This window comes from Acromyrmex echinatior, chromosome 1 (genome assembly GCF_024713525.1).
Source record: "Acromyrmex echinatior isolate Ae372 chromosome 1, ASM2471352v2, whole genome shotgun sequence".
Taxonomy (NCBI): Eukaryota; Metazoa; Arthropoda; class Insecta; order Hymenoptera; family Formicidae; genus Acromyrmex; species Acromyrmex echinatior.
Window position 1 is genome coordinate 11,735,049 of NC_141852.1, and position 26,364 is coordinate 11,761,412.

At 39.9% G+C, this 26,364-nt stretch overlaps 1 protein-coding gene and 1 long non-coding RNA gene across 3 annotated transcripts in view; one reads left to right on the forward strand and one right to left on the reverse strand.

Moving 5' to 3' along the window:
- Positions 1-1,063: 1,063 nt before the first annotated feature.
- On the reverse strand, positions 1,064-26,044 carry LOC105146786 (uncharacterized). 2 transcript variants are annotated; one of them, XM_011057289.2, is made up of 3 exons: positions 24,380-26,044; positions 6,302-6,982; positions 1,064-5,060 (listed from the first exon to the last, which is right to left on the reverse strand). In XM_011057289.2, the coding sequence occupies exons 1-3, from the start codon at positions 24,819-24,821 to the stop codon at positions 3,805-3,807; spliced, it is 2,379 nt and encodes a 792-aa protein (XP_011055591.1). In that variant the 5' UTR covers positions 24,822-26,044; the 3' UTR covers positions 1,064-3,804. The 2 variants fall into 2 exon arrangements, with proteins under 2 accessions (XP_011055591.1, XP_087260078.1); XM_087403952.1 differs by lacking the exon at positions 24,380-26,044 and adding an exon at positions 7,745-8,762.
- The window catches only part of LOC147910966 (uncharacterized), a 31,734-nt gene continuing 11,095 nt past the window's right edge, over positions 5,726-26,364 (forward strand). The window contains exon 1 of the long non-coding RNA XR_015544389.1: positions 5,726-5,958. This is a non-coding gene — a long non-coding RNA (uncharacterized LOC147910966). The remainder of the gene's footprint in view (positions 5,959-26,364) is intronic.

Genomic DNA, 26,364 nt, shown 5'->3' on the forward strand with positions numbered 1-26,364 from the left:
ATGTTCGCACGTGCTGACGCGTGTGCTCAACAGCGAAATAATTTCTGTTCATGAAAATTTTATTAAATTTTCTCGCTTTCAAATTTGAATATCAAATGAGCAACTGCTTCTTCTTCCGATTGAAATTATATAAAATTTGCTTGAAATATTAACTGGATAACAAAATCTTATTATTTACGTATTATTTAACGGGGTAATCTATCAAAATTTCTTTTATAACTGAATATTTGTAAAATTTATTTATCGATATTTTTTATTAAGGGAAACTATATTTTATCCTTTGAATAGAATATTCAGTTTTTTATTCTTTTTAAGGAAAATTGTTTTACCTTTTGTGAAATTGAATATTCAGCTTCTTATTTGCGTATTAACGGTGTAATAAAAATTCTTTCTATAATTGAATACTTGAAAAATGTATTTATCGATATTTTTATTAAGGGAAACTATATTTTACCTTTTAACTAGAATATTCAGCTTTTTATCCTTTTTTATAGATGGTTCAAGTTAAAGACACAAAGTTTTACAAATGATATTTTTATTTGACATCTTATAATTGAATCCAAACTTTATTCCAAATCAATCAATTTGATGTTGCGAATTTGAGAATTTTCACGTTAGTTTGCCTTAATACTATCGGAATGCTTAAGATCGTGCGTGGACTAATGCCCCGTGAGCTTGTTGTATACATTTCGTGTTTGTTACACAGAGTGTCGAGGAAAGCTTTAAAGTGTTTAAAAACTCGACGGCATGTTCCTTGATCAACATAAAGTCGACAATCTTCTTAAGTAAAATATTGATATGTCGATAATTATGTGCATTAAGAAACAATAAATTTTTTAGAGGATTCGGACATAAGTATAATTCTAGTCATAACTTCGAGCGAACTTTGGGATAACAAAATTTTTATTTAAAGTTTAGATAATTTATATATAATAAAATTTCGGCTGAGAAAAAATCGACTTCAAATTGCTCAAGGAATGCATCCACCGATCATTTAATTCCTTCTCTAACAGTTTGTATACAACTTGTGAAAGGGTTACGAAAATAATCAAAACAACTTGGCCTCGAGTCAATGTTAATTGTATTTCTGTTAATAATTGTTGCAAGATTGTTCGCGTTACCCGCTTTGCAAAGAGAAGCATATGCAGGAGCGATGATGACAACACGAATATACAGGTAGCTGGGAGCTTTGTTATGTGCATTGCACTCGGAGCGCAATATGTATAATAATTACATATAATTTATCTAGCGATAGGATAATACTATCTGTAAAAAAAGTATTTTCTTGGGGACGCGCTTGCATTACATTGCGTTTACAATTTATGTAGTGCGTATCATCGCGTTCGCATATGGCGTGTATGTGTGTGTGTGTGTGTGTGTGTGTGTGTGTGTGTGTGTGTGTGCGTGCGCGTGTGTGTGTGCGTGCGCGTGCGCGTGTGTGTGTGTGTGTGCGTGCGTGTACATATGCGACTTTACGTTTATAATTCGTATAAGCTTGGGTATACCATGTCATTTCTGTCACTGTTGCAACGCATTGCACGCCAGAATAGTCATTACAATATAATAAAAATAATTATTTAACTTTAACAATATATTCATTTGATATAGTCATCTTGTTAATAAATAGAGCAACATATACATAACATTAACAATTGCTAAATATATGTATACACGTACGGGATAATAATGCGAAATGAAGAAAAGAAAAGAAGGGGTCGGGAGCAGAGGGGGGAGAGGGCGGGAAATGGCAAGAGAACGTTAGATTTTACATACATACAGCAATTATGTATAATAAGTTATATACATATGTACATGAAATATTTCTTTCAACAACGATAATCACGTTTAATTACAATTATTTCGTGGAATTTTTTTACAATAATGAGAAAGGAGGAAGGAAAGAGTGGAGGGAACGAAAGAATGATTGAGAATTGGAAGTATTTGACGGAGACAGCCGAGATTTAGCGTGTTCGGAGCACGAAGGAAATATGCAAGAACGTAGATGTAAGAGCAACGAGATAGTTAAAAAAAAGGGGACGGGGAGGAGGAGAGGAAAGAAAAGCGATCGCTGCTACAAAATCAAAATTCAATATCCCGTGAAAATTATATGGGGAAATTCACGAAAATATATTGCACAATTTCACCGGCAGGGAAACGTAGCTTCGGGAAAAATTTAACAATCGTCGAAACTAAGTTTCTCAACAACATTTTATCGCAACATGAGGAGAGGAATTTTTTTTCTCTTCCTTTTTATCATCTATATCTCTTCTAACGCAATTCCATAAAATCTTTTTAAAAAATAAATACTTTTCGTTTTGACCATTTTCTGTTTATGAGAGAGAGAGATTCAGTGTGTGAATCAATAGTTATATATACAAATATATACTCAATAAAAAAATATTTCTATTTCCGTTGCCGCGAACCTTGTCAACAGCCCCGCTTTCCTTGAAAGATAGACCTACCTACAAATATACAGCTCCATCCATGGAAACATGAATTTCTTGGGAATTGCATTCGAACCGCATGAGTCTTTTAAATTGCGCTTTCAACGGGGAAGTGAAGTGGGGTAGAGGGGACGAGATATATGCTCTTAAATATTGAGTCCCGCTTCTCTCATATTGACCATGGAACGAGTCGATATATAATACTTCATCGTTTTACGTAGCATTACATTCTCTCACAGTCGTTTGCATGCAATGAGACGCATTGCTCCTCCTCATCCCACCCTTATTCCTCCTCTCGTCGCTCCCTCCTTTTCGATCTCTCTCCCTGTCTCTCTCTCTATTTCTATCTATCTTCCGCTTCACTCTACAGTTCCCGGAAGCTGCGGATGGTATCGATTTCATGTTATACAATTGCACGAAAATGCTCTCGCCACGCTCAATGGCATCTAGATAGATGCCACCGAATATCTTGCGAGGAGTGAGGGAGGGGGAGAGCGAACGAGAGAGAGAGAGAGAGAGAGAGAGAGAGAGAGAGAGAGAAAGTTCACATTTTGTACGTATCTGGATACAAGCTAAGACACGAAGACATGTAAAGCAGAATAATAATGTCTGTCATTTTTCTATTTTAAGAACAGGATTTTTTTTTTATAATCGGACGATTAACTTCCATTTCATTGTAATAGCTTCCATTCAACTGTGAGTTCGTTTTCAATGATCGCACAGATTGTAGTATATTTTAAGTACTTCGATTTTTCGCTGTGACGCAAGAGACATTATTTTTGTACAATGAGAAAACCGTATTCTTATGAGTTTAGTCTTAAAATACTTGAAGTTAATCGTTCTCTCACGAATGATAAAAATTGCATATACATCTAATTCTTTCTTTTTTAATTCACATGATAATTTTTGAAATGAGCAAATTGTTTATTATTATTCTTATGATTTATAGATATGATAGCGGAAATTTCAAAGAATTTTTGTGTTCGTAAGACTCAATTAATTTGTATCCAGCTATGTTTTAAGATAAATTATAAAGGATCGACGATAAATAATGGAAGACCGACGATAAATAACGGATCAGTCGGCGACGGATCAGTTTTGACCGCCTAAAGATTTCCGCAATTTCTTCATCGGTCATCATGAGAGGTGCAGAAAAGAAAAGATGATCGATGATCGAGAAAGAGAAGAGAAGAGAAGAGAAGAGAGAGAGAGAGAGAGAGAGAGAGAGAGAGAAAGAAAGAAAGAAAGAAGAGGAAAATAAGAATCGGGGAGACATAGATCACAACTTGTCAGAACGTGACAAACGTAATGAGATCTCAGACGTTAAAGGGGATTTTTTTCAACATCGTTGTCATGGAATTCATTGATTGCAGGGTGACGACGCGTGGCTCTGGTGATGGGTTCTTGGATTAGCGTGAGACGCCTCGCGTTTCAGCCTCTGCTTCAGATGTACCTTCGCGTGACGCTTCTTCTCGTCGCTCCTGGCGAACTTTCGGCCGCACTGATCACAGCAAAAGGGTTTTTCACCCGTGTGCGTGCGCACGTGGGTGGTTAGGTGATCACTCCTCGAAAACGAGCGCATGCAGATGCGACATTGAAACGGCTTCTGCCCGGTGTGAATACGTATGTGCCGAGTGAGCTCGTCACTACGGGAGAACCTGCGATCGCAACCATCCACCGGACAGGCGTAGGGCCGCTCGTGGACCGGCGTTTTGCTCGGTCGATTCGGATACTTCCGCGGTTTCACGGGAACCAACCGGAGCGGTATCGCGCTTTGCTGATAGACCTGAGAAAGGATCTCATGACCCTTTGATGTGCTCGGATTGTATTCGGCCAGCTGGACTCCCGCGTTACCGCAGGTGCCAGATGGTGGCGCTTGTTGCTGTTGTTGTTGTTGTTGTTGAGCTTGCGTTTGAGCTTGTTGCGGCTGTTGTACATTTGGAGTGTAACCGGTGCCGGTTGGCTCCTGCTTCAACGTTGTCTCCTGGTGATGAGTGTGAGAATGATGGTGGGAGAGAAGACCGGGATCGTAAGCATCCTCGTGACCCGTCAGCCAGGTCGTGGAGGTGGTGGTCGCCGTATCGTGATAACCAGGCGGTGGGGGTGGCTTCGAATCGACCTGCAGCAATTCGACGGTCTCGCCGCTGTACGCGGTCGAGTGTAGGTTGGGGTGAAGGAACGGCTGGCCCGCCAAGGTTAAGGTTGGTGACGGTAACGGTGCCCACAGCTCCTGACCCGTCGGCTGTTGCGGTTGCTGCTGCTGCTGGTCGCCCTGGAGATTGCTCAGAGGCGAGGACTGCGTACAGGTCGTGGTGAAGACGCCGCGATAGGTCAACGTCGGTACATTGCAGATATTCACGCTCGTCGCGGGCGCGGTAGACGTGGAATGCGGTGAGTATAAAATTACACCACTCTGCAGCGCGTTACAGCGATCCGCCTCGTCCTGAGTTTGGTGGTGGCGCGACGGCGGACTGCTCGAGGAAGGCGCGTTCGACGTGACGGCATTTCGCGCGTCCTGATGGTGATGATGCCGATGATCCCTACCGGCGGACGGGCCGTTCTCGTCTTCCTCCGCGGTCGCCTCTTCTAGAGAGAGATCCTCGCTCGCCAGGCTGCCTGTGTGAAACACCGATAAAATCATCGTTTAGTCTCGATTTCAAACGTACCACGTGCATGTCATCGTACGTATGTTTCATGTCCTATATACGCAACGAATGGGTGTGTATTTGTACCGGGAACCGACAGGAAGAAACACGCGATACGGGGGTGACTTTATCTCTCAAAGGCTCTATCTTTTGTCTGCATCCTGCCGCGCATTGTTACTTCCTTTCATACGCATATAATTGTTTGACTGGCGTTGAGGAAGTACTCATCAAAATCACAAACAAATTAAATGCAATACTGTGCAATTTTTGTTTATATAAAAAGATTTTACCGAATTACCGATAATGTTTTCCCGATATAACTTGTCGGATATATCGCTGAGGAATAATACACGAAGGAATCGTAATTGTGTGTTTGCGCTTTTATTAAATATACGTGCTTGCATGTCGGGAGATAAAAAGGTATATAGCAAACGCTTTTGTAAAGCTGTACGATAATCGGGAGGGTTATTACGGTACTGAGGGTGGCGGAGGTGGGGACGGCTGGAAGCATGAATGAACCGAACCGAAGGGATAGTGGGAGGAGGCGGGCGAGGAAGAGGAGGTGGTGATGCAGAGGAGGGTCTCTGAATGTCGGGGTCGTTGGGTATTGATCCGCGACAGGCGGACAGACCTTCGATATTACGTGTTTTCGCGGGCGAGTGTAATAAACGTCAGTAACACGCCTCGTGGCTCTTCGCCACAGACGCTATACCGGCTGATGCTTGCGCACCGCCGAGAGTGCGGTACTCGAGTACTTTGGACGATATCTAAATTTTCCCGCGAATGATGCAGATGTTAACGACCAGGCATCGAGGAACGCGAGGAGTTCGCGAACGTATAGAAAGCGAAAGGTCGACGAAAGCGAAACAGTACGTATTCAATGAGCGCCGTGTTTTCGCCCATGTAATCCTGTTAATGTTCGCCGAATCACGAAGGATACAGATTGTATCCAATCGGTCCTGAGAGCCTCAACTATACAACAATGATCGCATATAGTATATTACATTATCTCTCTTTGTTGCGTTACATCACCAACGAAACGCATTCGGAGTAAATAAAGTCCTAACGATGAAGAAGTAGATATTCGAATAAAGCTGCGTTAAGAGAAACGAGAGGATTGTCTCTGTTTCTCCCCCGCCCCCCTCTCTCTCTCTCTCTCTCTCTCTCTCGATCTCTCGATTCTCATCTTAAGGATTAGCTGATTGTAGGTACCTGAGATTGGTGGCGGTTCGACAAGCGCGGAGGGCCCGAAGAAAGACGGTAGGTCGCTGCTGGTGGTAACCGGCGTGTTCAAGTCGCCGGGCTTATCCTTATCGTTCGTATCATGTATATCGCTCCTGCAATTCCTGATGCAACTCTTGTCATCGTCGTCAGGTTGCCGGTGCCGCTTGCCGTCCGCGATATCGGTGGACGGTGACGAGGCATTGGGGTGCAGCTGATGCTGATGATGATCGTCCAATCGATGATGATGCTGATGATGCCGTTCATGATTGTGTTCCGTGGGGGTTGTTGAGCTGATTTGAAGTTGCATATGTAACGGCACGTTTGTGGACAGGGAGAGCTGCGGCGTGTTTGTTTTGCCGCAGCTGGTAGAGGACGAATTCGTGCAGGTCGCGTTCACAGATGTCCCGCTGACGCCGCAAGTGACCGAGCTGGACGAGGAGGCCGCGTTGTACGGTAAACACGCGTCGAAGCTAAGCTGCACCGGCAGATTGAACGTCGCGTGATGATGATGATGATGATGACCCAGTGGTGGTGAGGAGAGCAGAAACGGGCTGGTGGCCGCGTGCGGCTGCGAGCCCACCACCTCTACGCCGTCCATAGTCATCCTCTGGAGCTGGTCGCCTCCCTGGGCGATGGCAGAATCCTCGGTGCCGCACTGCGTGTCCTCGCCTGCGGTTGTATCGTTCAACGTAATTATTATGATTAAAATTACTGCCGCAATCCTCGATCACTCCAAGTATTATTATTCCGAGAGCAATTAAGTATCTCTCTCTCTTTCTCTCTCTCTCTTTCTCTCTCCCTCTCTCTCTCTCCCTCTCTCTCTCTCTCTTTCTCCCAATGTAAATAGTGCGCGTGTTAAAGATGTGTGAATAATGCGTTAATATTCTCCCGATCTATCAAAGGAATCGATCCGTCACTCTACTCCTTTCAGCTAGTAGGATTAGTAATGATTAAGTATGTGTGACGTTTCTCTCTTTCTTGCTCGATCGCGTGGCGCGCGCCCTTGGTTAACTCAATCGAACCGTCCGCGCGCCGGTTTGACGCGAGAAAAAGAGCTGTCTTCTTTCCCGCCTTGGCTTTCTTTTTTTTTCTACCTCGATAGATGCCACCGGCCGTGGCCGGTAACACCACGTCGCAGAATGGACCACCACCGACCACTAGTAATCACCATCACCGACACCAATTTTTACCACCACCGTGTTCGTCAAGGAAGCTTACGCGTGTGTAGGACCGTTGCAGCTGTCTTGAATACGCATAGATATTTCGTCGATCGGTCAATTCGATCTGGTACCACCGTACTTGTTTTCACCTCGCGAACGATGAGGAGGATAGACTATTATGAACAACGATATATATCGTGGGGACCGGTGTACGCGTGTGTACGTCCGGGACGCGTATCGCTCTCGCGAGATATTACACTCCTCTTCTCACCTTCCGGACGTTTCGAACGCGACGCGTCCGAGAGAGCCGATGTGAATACGCGTCGGAAAGCGAGGCAAAAGTATTCGTGCGGCGAGAGAAGACGTGTGTCCGGCAACCGCCACCCGCCGTCGCCGTCGCTGCCGCCGCTGCCGCTGCCGCCGCCGCCGCCGCCAACCACCGCCAACCGTTGCCGCCGCCGCCGTCGCCGCCGCCGTCGCCGCCGCCGCCGCCGCCGCCGCTGCCGCCGCTGCCGCCGCCGCTGCCGCGTCAGGTCCACGCGTGCTCCGAATCTGTGCGCGAGTGAGAGCAAATACAGTGTGTATGATCCGGGAACGTATGCGTAGGCGCGCGAACGTGAGCGCGCTCGCGCGCGCGCGAGTGGCCGCGCGCGTTTTACGTCGCGTCGACTCTTTCTCTCTTCCTCTCTCTCTCCTTCTTTCTCTCTCTTTCTTTCCCCGTCTCTATCTTTCTCCCTCTTTCTCTCTCTGTCCATCCATGTTTATCCGTCTCTCTTTCAAACCGCGCGCAGATTCGCTTTTCTTTTTTTTTCTTTCTTTCTTTCTTTGAACGCGACTCTCCTTCGAGTAAAGGTGTATAGCTCAGCCGAGAGAGAGAATATGTATTGGCTCGTGCACGGCGACGTTGTTAAAGGACGCGCGATGCGTGGGGGTCGCGCACGAACTGAGCCGAGCGACGGCGCGCCCCGTAGTTTTATGAATGGACCGCCGAGACTGTCCCATATTTGGAAGCGCGGAGTCGAGACCGCCAGCCAATCCCCGCCCGGTCGGACCACTGTCTACGCACGCGTGTGTGCGCGCGGGACACGTCTTTATACATGTATGCGCGTATATTTATATACGCCAGGGTATACATGTGTATTTAAGAGACTTCAAGATACACACACGCGCGTATATTTAAATACACGTACGACGCACGCAGATCCTGTACGCAAGTATCGCATATATGCATGTAGAAGTGTAAGATCTGAACGATCCCCCTCTCCCCCTCTGCTCCCCCCTCCCCCTGCCCCACCCAGTCACCAGTGCTTCTCGCGCGCCGTCGTAGTTACCAGCCAGTGCTTACGAAGTACGAACGTATATCTACCCCCACCAGTTGCCCTTCGCGCGCCGCCACCTTCCCCTATCTCCCTCCGCGTACTAGCGTCCCACCATGGGAGCTTCCTCCCCCTCCACCCCCGGCTCCACCGCCGGCTCCACAACCCCGTTCACTAGTGACGTAGAGCGTCGTGACGTAGACTCGCGGCGCGCGACTGTTGTCCCCCTCCCTCCCTCCCCCTGTATGAGGTACTTTCGAGAACGCGCGCGAGCACGCGACGGAGGAAGATGGAGGAACAGTCGCGAACTGGCGTTAAGGAGAGCGAAAAAGCGAAGCGGAGGATAGAGCGCGATCAATCTGACATTATATCGAGGAGCGACTCTTGTCACCAATTGGACGACCTAACGCAGATGAGAAATTTTTTTCTGTTTCCTTTTCTACTCTTTTTTTTTCTTTCTCGTGTTGAAGAAGAATAGGCGACAAGAACTCGGCGTTTCGGATGCGTGTAGTTAATCGTAAATTAAAATAAGCAGGCCGGATCGGTCGACGGATCGCGTGTCGAAACTTAATTGTCACCGGTCGTCAATGTTGATAACTATTTCTGTCATAACCACGCTTGTCGGCGCGGCGGTGCGAAATTATTAACGGCTCGTACATAGCCGGGACAAATATGGTAAGCCGTGTACCGCGGTAAATTATCTTGTATTACTGTCAATTATGCGCGAAGTCCTAGAGAATAAGTATTCACTTACGCGCGGGGCGCGCAAATTGCCGCCATTATCGTTATATCGGTAACTAAGCCCGCTGAGGAAAGGCATGCGGCATGATAATGAAATTCCGCAGATCGCTATCCCGCACGTATCGCGATATGATGACGTGGAGGAGACCATCGATCGCGGGGGAGCAAGGGACCTGCTATTCCCTTCCCTCCCTCTCCTCTCCCCTCTCCTCTCTCTCTCTCTCTCTCTCACTAGTCTACTCCGCTATTATTGGATCTATCACGACGAATAGAGCGTCGAGAATGTGGCCTCTCAGCGTTTGGCCGATTGCATATATGTATATGTATAAATAGTTACGTAGTCATCCACAGTAAAAGCGATATAAATCCGTCGCGTACGGAGAAAGTAATTTTATCCCCGGACGGTGGTTTTCTCCTTCTTTCTCTCTCACTCTTTCCCCCTGTCTTCTCAACATCTGTGAGCGCGCGTGTCTGCCATACATGAGACAGACCTGCGGCACCTCTCCTCGGGAGGGTAAGAGACGCGTGCCATTTGTGCGGACGCGTGCGTCCGTCCGTCCGTGAGTGCGTGCTTGCATGCGTGCGTGCGTGCGTGCGTGCGTGAGCGCCCGGTTACAGTCACGTATATACGCGCACGCGCGTACGATCTTTTTCTCGCGGGCGTCTCGCAACCACCTGATGCCCTATTTGGCACCACGCGCTGCCACGCGCCCGTTCCCCCTCTCCCTTCCCTTGCTCTCCGTCTTGCTCTCTTGGTGTCTCTTGCCCCCTTGGCCCCTTCTCGCCGCTCTCTATGTATTTCTTCTCTTTCTCTCTTTCTCTCTCTCTCTCTCTCTCTCTCTCTCTCTCTCTTCAATTTTCTTTAATTTTTATTCTATTTTGTTTATTTTTATTTTATTTTATTTTATTTTATTTTTGTTGAATTTATTATGCTTGAGCGTTTCTTTTTTTTTGTAACTAACGTTCTTTAATTTTTGTAATTTTCTCTGTTCTCAATATCACATTTGTATTAATTTGTTCTTAAAGGGCTTTCACAGCTCTAGAACGGTAATAAATGCCCTATCTAGCTATATATCTCTCATTTCTCCTATTCGACGCATTTTTTATTTCCTTTTTTGATCATTCTTTGATAAGAAGAGTGTGCCTTTATTATAATTCTGTAAAAAAGCTCAAGCTGCGCGTTTCTTTAATAATCGAAATCGAGTAGAAATATGCGACAATACGCAGTCAGATTTGCACAAAGTGAGATACAAGTTGCTATATATATTATTCTCCATATGTATACATTCTCGATCTTTACATAATGTTGAAATATCGATTTAATTTATATATAGAATATAGATAATCTCCAAATCTCTCTCTCTCTCTCTCTCTCTCTCTCTCTCTCTCTCTCTCTCTCTCTCTCTGTTCTATTCTGGAGATAATGTTATTGATGACGAAATTATAACTATTAAGAAATAAATGCTAGCAACGGTTTTGCTTTCAGATAATGCGATACCAAACCTATAATTAATGAGACTACCAAATAAGTCGATACTCTTGAAGAATACGTCATACCTATTATTGATCTCTCTTTTATTTTTTTTTATTATTTATAGGCTAATCCAAGTCAGTTTAACTTATTTAATAACTTTATTAATTTAACGACAAATAATTAGCGCGCAGTTTGCTTGAACTGGAAATTGTAAAAATTGACACAAAAATATTATTGAGTCAATATTATTTTGGTTTTTTTTCCTTATTTGTGTTGGTTTTTTTTCGCACGAAAGAATGATCACAGGTTAATAAGATAATAATATAGAAATTGTCTCATTTTTAATTTTCTGTGTAATTTGACATCGGATGTTTTATAAACAAAATATAAAATATACACTAACATGCAAATACACATAAATAAATATATTTTTAGAATGTTTTCTTAATAAAATAAATTCCTATTTCTTTCTTTCCAATCTGCTTTCTAAAAAAATATGCAACTGCATAAAAATCAAAAATATACAACTGCATAATAACACATACAAGATTACTCTACGAGATGATCTCATGCGTGATATGCGTTAATACTATATTGTGTCCAATCGACTTTATGTAAAAATCAGTGCACGTACACGAGAGAGCAAAGAGACAGTGACGCACGCCAACGACGTTGATCTGGCATAACAAAATGTTCTAAATTTACCAATGGCTCTCGACGAGGTAGTGGGCGCGCACTATTCGTGGCCCTAATCGACGCGATTTTGCGCGGGCGAGCGACGCTATTTCAAGCCGCCACGCAACCACCTGAGCCACCCAGCATCCCCAAATACCCGGGATGACTAGTGTGGCGAGCGTCAAATATTTTCCTATGCTGCTGATGAGTCAGTCAACCGATGATACGAGATTTTTGGCAGTGATTACTGTCGCTTGTCCTCTCGCGATCACGTTGCGTCGCCTCTCGTTCTCGCTCGGTTGTCGCCGCCTTCCTTTCTGCGTTGTATATCTTTTATTGATCGACGCGCGAGAGACGCAGGTCGTGTACGGAAGATAAATAAGAATCCGCGTGCGATAACACGATCACGGCGCGATCGATGATCGTGGAAATTCTATGTTGACGCGAGATGTGTAAATTAAAATGTTTTCGGGGATGATGCTGGTACGTAAAATTACGAAAAGTGAACAATACGAGATGTTCTGGCATGCGCGCGATTCTGAATTCCTTTCAAACGATGCGCTTTAAACGTCACACTGTGAGTTGTTGGTACACGAAAGTAGATACCTATTTAAAAACTTGAAATATAAAGGAACTGAATAATCTATATAGAACATTCGTTTGAGGAAAGTCAGATTTAAAAGGAACATATTTAGTGGATTTAAAGGAAAACGTTTATTCCTACGATTAAAGCGGATCTTCTGTTTGAGTGTATAATTATATATGTATGTATGATATTTAAAAGGACGGAATCAGTGTTAATTATTTAATAGAAATAAATTCAATTAATAGAAATAATTCTATTTTTCGATCTAAGCGGATCTTCGTGTTAAATGTAATTTTTTTGCAAATATATAATTTTAATTACATTGTTAATTATTTAATAATTATTTATAATTAATAATAATTTATAAATATCTAATAGAAGTAACGCGGTTTTTGCCATTTAAATATTCTTATGTTTCTGTTTTTAACAATATAGATTAATTTAATCTCTATTCAACTTATCATTCATTTTTTTCCAGGTTTTTCTAAGTTAAAAATTAGAAAGAGACAAAGAGTAAGTTGAACCGAAATTAAAGTTTATTTACATTGATGAAAACAATCATTGATGAAAACGATCATTCAATTTTGTCTTATTCAATAATACATTATTTATAATTTTTAATATTTATTTCTATGTTTGTATTCTTAAACTTTCATACTTAATTTTAATGGAATCAAGAATTCTTTTTTAAATTCTATTAAGAACACTTTAATAAGATTCGTACTAAAAAAAAAAATAAAGTATCTTTTAAGACTGTAATGTGCGAATACGTAGGATATAAAGAATCTAAACAATCAACCTGGATCTTTAGTGCTTAAATAGTTTGGTGTGAATCTACATATCTTACATATCTAATCCTACAAACTGCGTGTCGAATTTAATTTTCAGTCTTAAGATATAATCCTAACAAAACTAGAGTAGTAATATCACAAATTAAATTGATAAACAATTTTAAAATATTGATGCTCATCTTAGAAAAATTTTAATAAACATCTAAAAAATTAACTTTTTTTCAAACTTTTGACTATTTTTCCAACATGCATATTATTATGTACTGGTCTCAGATGATTTACATACACTGAAAGAAAAGATTGACTGAATATGGCATAACATTTTTAATTGATTGCAGCAGCCAATTAAAAATTCTATATCATATTTTATCATCTAATTTGCTGTAGCAGCCAATCTTTTCTTTCAGTGTAGAATGAAATAATATCAACGGTTAATGTCTTCAAATATGATGTATGTTATAATATACACAAGGAGGTTAAATTACGTGCAACGACTTTAATGACGCCGTTTTTATCTCATTCTTCTCTCTGGTCTTTCTATTAATTACAACTTAAAGCAATGTGTACCATTTAAAAATTTAACATGATATCTGGAAAACTAAAAAAACATATTGGCTACGATTTCAAGGGAACACAGTGATAAATGTATCGCGAAGAAGTGTGCGAGTAACTACACGCTTCTCACGCTTTGTATCGCCGTTTATGCGAAACAGCCGCTGCAGGCGATGTATTTTAAATCGCTTCTGTACCGCGGCGATCGCTATTACGTACTTTGGTGCTACGCGAGCGGTGAGTCACGACGATTCGCGATGACTCGTGAGGCTTTCGCACGTTTTTGCGCGACACGTTACCGAGATCGTTGATTAATGATCGTTTCCGGTAGATACGAGCATTTACTTCGACCTTTCAGAAGCTTGTACTGCAATGATGAGAGCGTTATTTCCGATTATGACAGTCGCCGCGGTAGAATTATCTACATCAGATCAACGGGAGCGTAATTTAATTAAGAAACTCTTAACGAGATAAGATCCACAAGATCGTTCAAGATCATTCAAGATCTTAAAGACTCGATGACTCTTCAAGACGGTGAAAATCGGAGGTAATCTTTTAAATATCTTCGATTTATCGAGAATCGAGAATTAAATATTAAATCGATAAAAGATGCAGAGTTCTAAGGGAGAATTGCGGAAAAAGAATAATTCTCTTTACTGTTATATTAATGACTAACCAGCGGCGCTTCTAAAATCACTGGCTACAGGCTATTACCTATGCTATTTATCATAAGCTCATGGAACGAGGCTCGAGTTCTTCTCACGTATACATTAGAATGAAATCGCCGAAGCAATTACCGAACAAAAGCACAATTTATATTGCTCAGTGTAAAATGCTCGAACGAAAAATAAACAATCGTGATTTTCTGATAATTCTTATATAAATACCAAAGTATCAATTATCGAATTGATAGATCCAAGCGACGTAATGGTCAATGTCAAAGCTGAATTAAATTGGACGAATGAAGTCAGGGATCGTAAAGTATGATGTGATATTAGTAAAAAAATATATATTTGTGAAAAAAATTATATATATATATATATATATATATATATATGTATATATATAAATTGAATAGACTGTTGCGATTTTCGATAAGAACTTGGCGGCGAAGTGACCAAAAGTAATATAATGATACGGACTTTCTAAAAACGGAGACATTCGATGGTCTAAAAAGTAGTAAATTTATTAGCGCGGAGGCGTAGACGCGAATTTACTATCACGTGGAGAACTATGCATTTTAACTACAATTTATATCGCACTTCCTCGTTTCCGCGACCTTTTAACGCGCAGTTCTGTTACAATGAGCACTTACGCGAGGGACATACGTCTAAGATCGCGCATCGTGGCCGGGATATCACGATTGTAACTACCATTATGTCGTACTGCATGCCCGAGAATTTGATTTTTCCGAGAGGGATTGTGGCACCCAGCCTCTATGTTTCTCGTGCGTTACGCTCACGCGTGAAAAGGTATAAATTTGTTTCGCGCGCGGTGTCGGCGCTCTATGTTGGTACACTTTTTTTTTTTAACAACTCTCTATTAATAATGACCGGAGTAGCGGAAAAAGATTTACCACGTGAAGAAGTTACAAAAGCGTAATGCAAGCAAATATTAATAAACCGTGATAACGTCAGGACAAGGCTAACGTGGTAAGAGGGGAGAGTCTGAACTGACTAAAAATATAATTGCTTTACGAACCGCGGATGTGGATACTTTATATAAAATTTTTGTTAAAAATATAATGTTTAAAATAGTGTGGATGCATGATAAAATAGGAGAGAGAGAAGGAGAGATAGAAAGAAAAAGAGAGAGAAAAGAGAGAAGGAGAGAGAGAGAGAGAGAGAGAGAGAGAGAGAGAGAGAGAGGATAAGAAATCGCGCGTATAAAATCAGGAAGCAAAAAAGGATATTGCACGCTTTTTACTTTTTTCTATCGCGGAAAGCTGTAACCGATATTTTCAAAGTTATTACCGAGATAAAAATTATTTTTATATTACAAATTTATAGCGTTTCTATACATACACGTATATACAAAGTAGCGTTATATGCTGATTTTCTTGAACTTGATCTTTTTTTAGAAATATTTTTTTTTATAGATAATATTCTTTTCAATTTTTATTATTAGATATTGTGCTATTTTTTAAGTTCAAAATGAATTTTGATCATAATGTACTATAAAGTCAAATATGCTTAATGAATTTTGTCCCCGTTTGCGTACAAGCTGCAGGACATGATCAACGTGGTGATGTCTACAAAAGCTTGGAAACATTCTTTAATTGATCAATTAGTCAAATTCTTTCTCCTGATTGCTCAATCAAATGCTTCAAAGTAGTTCAAAACATTTGTAGTGAGATTGTGACCGCACCCTTAGTTTCCAAACGAGAATCCATTTTCAGTCATTTGTAACAGAGAATGATTGGATCTCAGAATGACTTCTTGTCAAGAGAATACTTATTTGGAATGGTGGAAGAATTCTTAAATGAAGGGTATAATCTTATAATATAAAAGTTCGAAGCGTTCTGTACAGATGATAACAGGATTGCCACAGAAAATGAGTTTTAAAATTCCCTGACTTTTTTTAGGTTTTCCAGATGAAAATGGAAAATTTTCCATGACTAATATAAAATATGTAAATTTTAACATCTAGACTCAAGGATTATAGGAAAGCTATATTATTAAAAATGCCAAAAAAACTTAGTAGCATAGTAAAATTTTGGGTGCAAATTCAAGCCAGCAAAAAATAAATTTTGAAAAAAAGAATGCATTTACGAAAAAGAGAGATTAAATACTGAAAAATACTGAATAAAATATAAATTTCAATTATTTTGTTAAAATCGTTTAAAGTGCGCAAGTTTTGAACTATAAGCGTCAGATATAATATTTAAAAAATTATAACAATTATTTAGAATAGGAGCAGTTTAAGGAAATTGTGAGTAAATTTTGAAATTCCAGACTTTTTTACATTTTTCCCGATTGACTTTTCTCGAATTTCATGATTAATTTCAATTTCCTTGATTTTTCACGGTTTTCCCAGTTTTCCAGGTCTGTGGCAACCCTGGATAATTAGCAGGAACTCTCGTTCACTTCTATCGGAAAGTCGACGTAAAAAAATCCGCTTGGAAGCACGACTTCTGAAACAAGAATGATGCATCGATCCGAAATGAGCGTTTCACACGAGATACGGTCGTAAGTCCACCCAGACAATCCTCCCGAGACTATTTTTGCACCGTGGCCTATCGATTTCTGGGATCCTCTCCTTCTCGCGCACTATAGCCCGTGTACTTGGACGTCAACGATGGCTAACGTATAACGCGTAGTTAACCCCCTTCGTCTTGTTCCCGCTTAGTCTTATCGGTCGATGCTGACGTAGATGCTTCATACGTCTATGAGCCATTCATAGACAATAACAGCTCACCAACACGCACGCATGCTGGCGTATTTTTATCACGCTATAGCGCACCGACGTACAAATCCATGAAGCTATGGCGTAAAAATACATGGGAGCAACGTGTTGGTTCCGCGATTATCGTGACGATTCCCATGCAAGGCCGCTGAATATAACACTTTCCATATGAGTCCACACGGATCGTTAAATCGCGCACGTAAGCGGGTCGATTTTTTTCTTCTGCCAGGCGCGTCGTCGCGACACCCTTCTGCCTGTCATTGGCACTTATGTTTGCAAGGGTGCGTTCCGGACTCGTAATATTATCGTCGATTCGTATGACGTGGACCGAATACGCGACATGCGTCCGAAAATTTCTTGAATACGCACAACTGTTACGGCATCAAAAATGAAATCCGATTGCACAGGTATTCATAAATGCGTTCTGCATTTTGGACCGGTGTAGCAACATCATTTATTCATGATATCTCAATTTGCTTACTTCAGAAAGTTTGTCAGTTGCGTAAATTACTGTTAAGTGATATAAAATAAACTTTCACGACCTTTTATTTTTCCTTTTATTTTTTATAATCGTATTTGAGAGTTTTAAGATCACGTCGATTCTAACATTCTCGTGATGGTACATTCTCTCTTAAGGATATAGTCTCTGCAAAAGTGACTGGATTTAAAAATTTATATTTCCTTATTATTATTAAAAATGTACATATAAAATAATAAGTTCAATAAGATCTCTATTTAAACATTTAACAGTTTATTTTATAGTTTGAATAAAAATTTTATTTTATCTTAATTATTTGTTAAAAATGTGTCTCCTTATTGAAATAATTTTTAATTCTAAATTACCGACAAACTTTTGTATTACTTTTAAGTACGATATAAAACAATCTATAATTTTTTCATATTTTTTTTATTTTGTTAAAAAATACATACAATTTTTAAATAAATCATCCTTAAATAAGCTTGTTTGAGAGTAACATTAATCGCGTGACACTAATTGAATTTTTTCATTAATTTTCTTACTTTTTATTTAAAATTGATCAATTTGGCTTCTGAGAGGCTGGATTATTCAGGTAATCCAAGAGAGAATATGTCAAGTAGGCAAAGTGCTATATGATGCTACGCGAAACAATTGTGTATACAGTGGCAAGGGCTACTTAAAGTATCTGATTTTACGCTCCGTTGAATGGGAATAGCAGGTATACTAAGACATCAATTATCTGGATCACTCAAAGACATAAATAATACACCTGTTATCGATTGTTCTCAACAAAAAATTTTCAAATAAAATGCATTTTTTAAATTTCATTTAAAAAATTAATATGTAAGAAAAATCCGAATTGAAAAATATTTTTTTATCAAAAAATTACTCTTTTATCAGATCTTAAATTAATGGTGCAGAAATTCTTTTTTAAAGAATTGATTGAATGAAAATTTCTCAATAGAAACTCATATATAATTAAAGAATTATTTTTCTCTTTAAATCTATTAAAAAGAGACACTTTATTTATCGCATTACCTTATCGCGTATTTAATGTATTTATTTAATTTTTTGATTTCAAAAACATCAGTTTCAATATATAAATATTTAATATCACAAAGTTTATATCGCGATGAAATTTTTGGAAGCTAGTTATGTCTTTCTATAAAAACAGATAGAAATTTCACTAATATTAATTTACTTATTTCTCTGTCTGTGCAATCATATTTTTACTCCTTCTGCAATCTGTTTTATTATTTTAGGCTTTCAAAAAATGTGAAAAATTCCATTACTTTTCAACATCTCTGTTACATTGCCAAAAATAGATTTTTTAAGAAGATATTTTAGAAAGAGAAGTATCCTTCTCTTTCTAAAATATCGGAAAAATTTGAGAGTAAAACTTTATATAAAAAAAGACTTAGACTGCAAAATGGAGGATTAAAGAATGACTCATCAATAGCTACAAATTTAAATTCGCATTTTATCTTGAAAGAAAGTCTGTCTTGTAGCGCATTGTGTTATTCGCAGTTGTTGAAGAATTTCATGATATCGTTAATCGATTTTATGCTACTGATATCTGCAAGAATTGATCAAATAATTATTATCGGTGTGACATTTCGTGTTACACGAAGACCAATGTTGACTCTCATTTTAATCGCGCCGCATGATTATACCCTGATAAAGACGCTTGTGACGCAATATCGACTTTACACTTCTTACGTTATCATATACGTAATTTAGTTTACGATAAAAATTTTATTATGTTTTACGATCGATTGTCAGGGTGGATATACGTCAGCTTTGACGTATGCGATAAATTCGTGACGACTATTCGGCATATGCCCGTACTATGTCACGCGATGTAAGCATAATGAAGCAACGATATTATCCTGCAATTGTTTTATTGTATTTTAATCTAAAGATATATAGATAATATATGATATATAATAGCTAATTTGGTAATAGTGCCACATTAGCCACATTATCCTTAAAAATATTCTTCCAGAATATTTCTTGGTAAATTATCTTAAATAAATCATATATATAATTTCATATTTATTTTCTCTCGAGGATTATTTTTGAAAAGACTTCTTGAGAAGATGTTTACGACACAAGAAATCACTGATAATAAGAAAAGGGCCAATTTTTGTGATTATTATCCCATCGACCATACTGATGTATACATACAAAAGGACTCTTCGAGAAAAATCTTGAATAAATAAAGGAAATAATGAATAAATCAATAAGAACTATATATACCCCCATCGGGTGTACAGATTAATTTGCTCATATAATTGAATAAATATCTTTTCTCTTTCATAAATTGTAATATTATTGTAAAAAAAACATGTTACTTTTTATCATATTATTTAATGTTTATTATATATTTATACTCAAAGTACATTAAGTAATATGATAGATATCTAATGTAATTTTTTTAAATTTAAAAAACATTTTTAGTCGATACCTAAATGTTTAATATACAAAGTTATATTTGTATCACGATGAATTTTTATAGCATCCTCGAATTTAAAGGAGACACTTCTGTTGTCAAGAAATTTTGTGGTTAAACGCAACGTGACGTATCGTAAAAATTAATGCGCACAGATACCTTCTGTTAAGAACTTTTATGCGCGACTCTGCGAGAGAAAGAAGAGAGAGTGTGAGCAGAACCAGCATTATTAAAAGGACGTCAATGAGAGTCGAGCATCTAGAAAGAAAGAGAGAGAAAGAGAAAAAGAGACAGAGGAGAAAGAGAGAAGGTGACTCGTTCCCTTTTATCCGCCCACTGTGGGTTCGTGTATGATGTACGATTTCCTGTCTTACGAATCCATACAATAATAACGAAATGTCAGGCGTGTACATGCGATTTACTATGCGTTACCATACGAAGGTACGACACTTTAGATAATGACCTACACAAAGTGTGTGCTTTAATTCATTGCGTGCATACGCGAATGAGAGAAAAAGATTTCTCTCGCACACGAAATCCGCGTAAGCAGCACTTTGAAGCATTAAAGCAAAAATGTAATGTTGATGAAGACATTTTCATACACAAAGGACTACATTAAACATAAATCTCTGCAAGCTTTGGATATTCTTTAAATGAGAATCAGCTATTATCAAACTTTTAATCGTTTTAATCGTCGATGAGAGGCGTTTCGGTCCCTTGACCTGATGATGTAACACGCCCAATTCAGCAGCACTACCGATGACCCGCGGAATTAAGAGTTATCGGTTCTTCAATATCTTTCTCGGCTCGTGTTGAGCGACTCAATACGCGCGCTTTTTCTCCCTTTCGTCCTTTTATATTTGTATTATTTTTCGCAAGCGGCACCGTCTAGAAAATATTAGACATAGAAAAATATATTTATGAAATAATTATTATTTTTAGCATATAATCTTCCTGTCCAAGAGTGGAATTAAATTATTCCGTCTGTACAGAATATACGATGTACAGAACATGGCAATCAAAAGTTTCTCAAAAATCAGTACATTCTCAAAATATAAGAATATTTCAAATGATAAATGATATAAGAATATTTTAAATGATAATGCGTGTCTTTAAAATCTAAATTTCTCTCTAAAAGTTAAAATTTCTCTTTCTCTTTCTCTGTCAAATGCTCTGTACGATAATTTTCGTGTTTATTATAACAGTCGAAATTTCGTCTTTTTTTATAATGTTGAAATCGTGTTGAATTCCTAAATGGCAGTTAAGTTTCTAACACGTTAGATTGCTTGTGACAACTTTGTCTTCCGTTAAATTATAAATATTAATTAAAAAATTGCTTTTTATGACGATGAAATTATTTATACAAATATTATAAAATAAATATATCTAATACAATAGTTGTTATCACAAGATTCTGAGTCAATTCGCGTCAAGATCACCGATCTTGCAATCGTGATTATCAATGATGACAGCCAGATCCGACGGCAAGATCTAAAATCGCGCATAAACTTGTATCTCGAACGTAATTTCGAAGTCTTATCGATATTTTAAGATATGAATTGAATTTAATTTTTATATTATTTTTAATATTAAATCCGAAAGTTTATGTATATGATATTTATATACATATGTGTACACAATGAATTTGTTAAAGTATTCTTACATATATTTCGTTATACCACATAAATTGAAATTTTGCCTGTATTTGCCGTCGATAAAACTCGTAGATCTTTCTATTCTCTCTATCATTTCTCTCTAAATTTATTTAATAATTTAATGTCTAGCAAATCAATATTCTCCTGTAATGTTGTTTAAAATTTCCATCGGTTTATGGGTTTCGATCCCATCAATTCGAAATAACAATAGCGGATTTATTATAAATTTTATTAACGTTGATAACTTTGTTATTTTTTGTATGCTTAGTTATTTATACTTATTGTATGTTTTATTGTATATTTATTGTATATTTAAGTATAAGAGTTGTATATATTAAAATATTACAAAATACTATTAATTCTTATAAGTAAACAGAAGAGAAGATACATATTTGTATTGAAATCAATTTGGATAACAAAAAAATTGTATATGCGATTTATGTGTATAAACATAATCATAACAAATATCATACTTATTAATGTATATCATACTTATTAAATATTGTCTTCGCTTTATCGAGTATAAGTAAAAGATTCAAATATCATAAAACATTCATCGTTTGACGTCTGACAAAATTGACGTATTGAGAAGCACATGTCGATATTTTTCGCACATTAAAGCAAATTATTGTTTTATTATTATGTTTTGTAGCAAAGTTATAAATGTCTGAGTTATAATATTGTTGTTTTCAACGTGGTTAATAGTATAGAAGGCTGTATAGCAGATAATTCGTTAGTTGCTTCTATTATTTTCTCTGTCAATATCATTACGTGATATATATATATATATCACTATTTGCAGCAATTAGTTAGAAACGAATTAATTTAATTAATAATTACGAACTTAACAGCAAATAATCCGTTCTAAGAATTGCTATTATGGGTTAAGTGAATACAAGCTACGGGTTGCGTTCGAGCTAAAGTAATGTGAGTATGTCTTGCTTAATTTTAATATTTAGTTAATAATTCTTATATTTTTCGAAATATCGAATGGATGGCTCAATTGGTAGCATCGGGTCGATTGCAATTTATGCAATTTTAAGTGAAAAATTTGGTAGTGAAAAATGAGTAGCGAGTTTTACTCTAATTTTTTTAACAATGATGGTCCTATAGAAGCGCATTCATTAGCGTAAACATTGACGTGCGTTGGAGATATATCAGGCTAATATTGCATGAATTGCAATACTGATATTGGAAAAGTAATTATTCTCCCACCCCCCCACCTCCCGGAAATAATCGACGTTAATGACTTTTAAGGAGATTCTCGCGTTGAAATATAAGACAAGTCTATAATATGTATATAAAATACAAAAGTTAATCGTATTAACAATATCTAAAAAAATTTCATTGACTTTTACCGTACCGTTTTGAAAATATTTAATTTCTAAATTTATAAAATGTTGCAGGTAAACGCGTAACTTTATCCTGTAAGATATTTCCTTTTAAATTGAGACACTTATATAAGACAAATTTAAAAATCGTTATTAATTACAAAGTAAACACATTCAATGGAGAAAAGCAAGAATATTGTCAAATGAATGATGCGTGTACATCAAATGAGCATCTTATAACTTTTATTTGGTCATTTAAAAAACATTTAATATTAAAATCAACAATTATTATTAGTCCGACCGAAACTTTTGCCGAAACTGAATCAAAACACTCGGCTACATGTCAATTTCAATCGAAACCGAAATTTCGGTTGTCAATTTTGACCAAAGAATATAAGTACTTCTTCTTCGTAAACATCATAATTTAATTATTAAAACAATAATTACACGTATTAAAATTAATATTTAGAAAGAAGAGCTATATGGTTTTAGTCGAAATTGATACGTAATGAGGTTTGTTTTCGGAAAAAATTTCGGTCGGATTCTAATGATTATATTTACTGGCATTACAACGAATTAAATATTCAATAAATTGTCTATTAATTAGGAAATAGAGCTAAAATCTCCTTAAAAATGTTCTTTAAAACGCTTGCATTATTAATTACGATCATACAAAGGTACCGATAACGTTTTCGTTCACGAAAGTTTGAACGGTTGCGATCGGATAACCGTGATCTCAGCTTTGCGTTTGATTTCTATCGTTATCAACAACGCGCGAAGTCCACGAAGGTCTCTCACAAGCCACATTCGCGTGGTGACAAGAAATTTAATAGCTAGTCTAGAAATACAGGTTTCGTCGTGCTGATCTTAAAACTCTTAAAGATCGATTATCATACATACAGTCGCGCGAGGAGTGTGTTTGGACCGGTGTTAATACCAGTAGCTGTACGAGTTAGTGTTCCTGCTAATAGATAGAAGAAAAGTGCGACAAAAAGGAAAGAAAGGGATAGAAAGAAACGTCGAATGACTCGAGAGTGACATAAACTGTGTTTCTTGCGTTTGTCAATGCACGTGGCGTTGCAAGAAAAATCATTGCAAGGAGAACGTCGGAAAAGACAATTCCGAATCCACTTTGAATCTTCGCGGCAAAGTGGAAGATATTCGCGGTCTTCAGAGAAGGGGGGGGGGGAGGGGAGGAAGAAAGAAAACATTCCCTTGAACCTTCCATTCGATTTCGCGTCATTCAGAATCAGTGTTGCCAGATTTGCTACATTTCTAATTACATTGGTACCCTAGTACCACATTGCAGACAGCAAATGAAAGAGATAAACAAAAATTTGTGGTACCTTTTGACTCAATCTGATACATTTTTGTCATTTAGTTGTTACAATTAACTTATTGCTTCTGGTAACACTGTTCAGAATGCTCGTCGCAAGTACTCGGACATTACCTGACGGCGGCGGCACGTGATGATGATGATGGTGAAGATGATGATATCCCAGGGCGGGCGGTGGCGGTGGGTAGACCGCTCCCCAGATGCAGGACGCAGCCGCCGCGGTCGCCTGCTGCTGTTGCTGGTGATGATGATGATGGTGATGCTGCTGCTGCTGCTGTTGCTGCTGCTGCTGCTGCTGCTGCTGTTGATGCTGCTGCTGCTGCTGTAGTAGCTGTTGCACTTGCGCAATGTCCACGAACTCCTGCAGCTCGCCCTCGGCGGCCTCCGGCCTGGCATCGCGCGCCCGGCCCTCGACGGCGGCGGCAGCGGCGGCGGGCACCACCGCGAACGGATTGCCATTGTTGTGCTGGAGGTGCTCGAACCCCGCGAGCGGATTCGCGGGCTCGTAATTGCTGCGCCCGGTCGTGTGTTCGCGGCGCATCGCGAGCGCCAGCATCTTTTCAACCTGTCCCGTCGCCGGTCGTCGTCGCGGTGCCGATCCACGTGATCCTCGCGCCCAATCTCGCGCGCACCGCCGACTCGCGTGCCTTCGTCGACGACGATGCCGTGGAGAACGTGGGTGAACGCACGTACATGTCACGGCGCCGCTAAGACACCCTCGCTACCCGGGATTACTCCAGTCATTCGCCCGTTCCCGCACGGAGTTCAGTTCGCGCCACAGTAAGAATTTCACGAGAACGAACGGATAATACACTTGAGCTGAGAGACATTCGGTGATTTCCTCGATCGTAAGGCAAATTGGACGTGGAACACGCGGATTTGTAGCATGTGATCCACGCTATCCTTCAGCACGAACAATTGCTAACGTCCTCGGGGAGGATAAGACGCCAAAGGACTCTTATCTGCTGTTATATATTCCGTATCCGTATGAGAGTTTGCGAATCGATTGCGTGCGCTTCCTCAATGCATCTAACTGTTCCTGATTATGTTTTCGAGCACGTGGAACCCGTATATGGTCACGCGAGCGAAACTTTGCTGGACATTAAATTGTTCTGGAGCAATTATCCAATAAATTGGTACTTGGTCTCGCTCTCCCTCGAATGGTATCGCGTTGAACTAGAATCGCTTGAAGCGTGCCGGAAAAGGATGTTCTCGGAGCGTGGCCGATAAACGAACGCGACGTACCGGTACGAGTGCTGGTCGCACTGTATCACCGGAGGATACCGCTCTCTTGCTCTTCCTTCGTGTTCCTCCAGCGCATCGACCTTCCGCTCTCTTTGACACGTTGGCCCCACCTTCGATTCTCTTCCTTCTCGCGCGCCTTCGGCTCCTTCTTCTCTTTCGCGAATCCCGTCGCACTGTCCTCACGCGCCGGCTCCTATTATCACGCTTAGGCTGACTCGCGTCTATGGTCCTCTCGTCGATCCTCTCGTCGATCCTCTCGTTGATCCGATGGCCGATGGCCAATGGCGGTGCGCGGTGCGAGGTGAGGAGGACTTGAGGAGAGAAACCCGTGGCGACGAAGGCGAGACCGGGCGAGGCGACGAAGGCGAGACAAGGCGGAGAGAAGCGTAGAGAAGCGACTAAAGGGGTTCAGCGATGGCCCGCGCTAGACTAATAAAGCGTGGCTCGCGCGCGAAGCTGTCGGGTGCCTGGAGAGCGCGCTCGCACGTTCGCGCGCTCGTGCACTCACGCGGGCGAAGAGACGCGGAGAGGAGAGGAACCCTCTCGCCGATCAGAGGCGGTTTGTGATGTCGTTGGCGCGTCGTGTCGCGCGCTCGCGCTCGCGCTCGCGCTTGCGTTCGATTCCCCGCGACGTTACGCCGCGCCGTCGGCCCGGGCGATGCGATGACGAGATTCAAACGGCAGCGTCGTCACGTGTCGTCGACATCACCCCGTGGGTACTCCCGCTACTGTTGACGGTGATTGTCTACGGTCTACGTGAAACAGCCCCCCCCCTCATTCATCCCCCTCTCCCCTCCCCCGCCCTCCCCGCCTCAAGTCTCTCGTCTCTCGCCTCACTACTTCCCTCCTCCGCG

Coding starts and splice junctions, on each gene's coding strand:
- LOC105146786 (XM_087403952.1), bottom strand. CDS start 8,228: ATGGACAGAGAGAGAAAGAGGGAGAAAGATAGAGACGGGGAAAGAAAG. Junction 6,983..7,744: donor GCGTTCGAAACGTCCGGAAG/GTGAGAAGAGGA, acceptor ATACAACCGCAG/GCGAGGACACGCAGTGCGGC. Junction 5,061..6,301: donor CGAACCGCCACCAATCTCAG/GTACCTACAATC, acceptor TGTTTCACACAG/GCAGCCTGGCGAGCGAGGAT.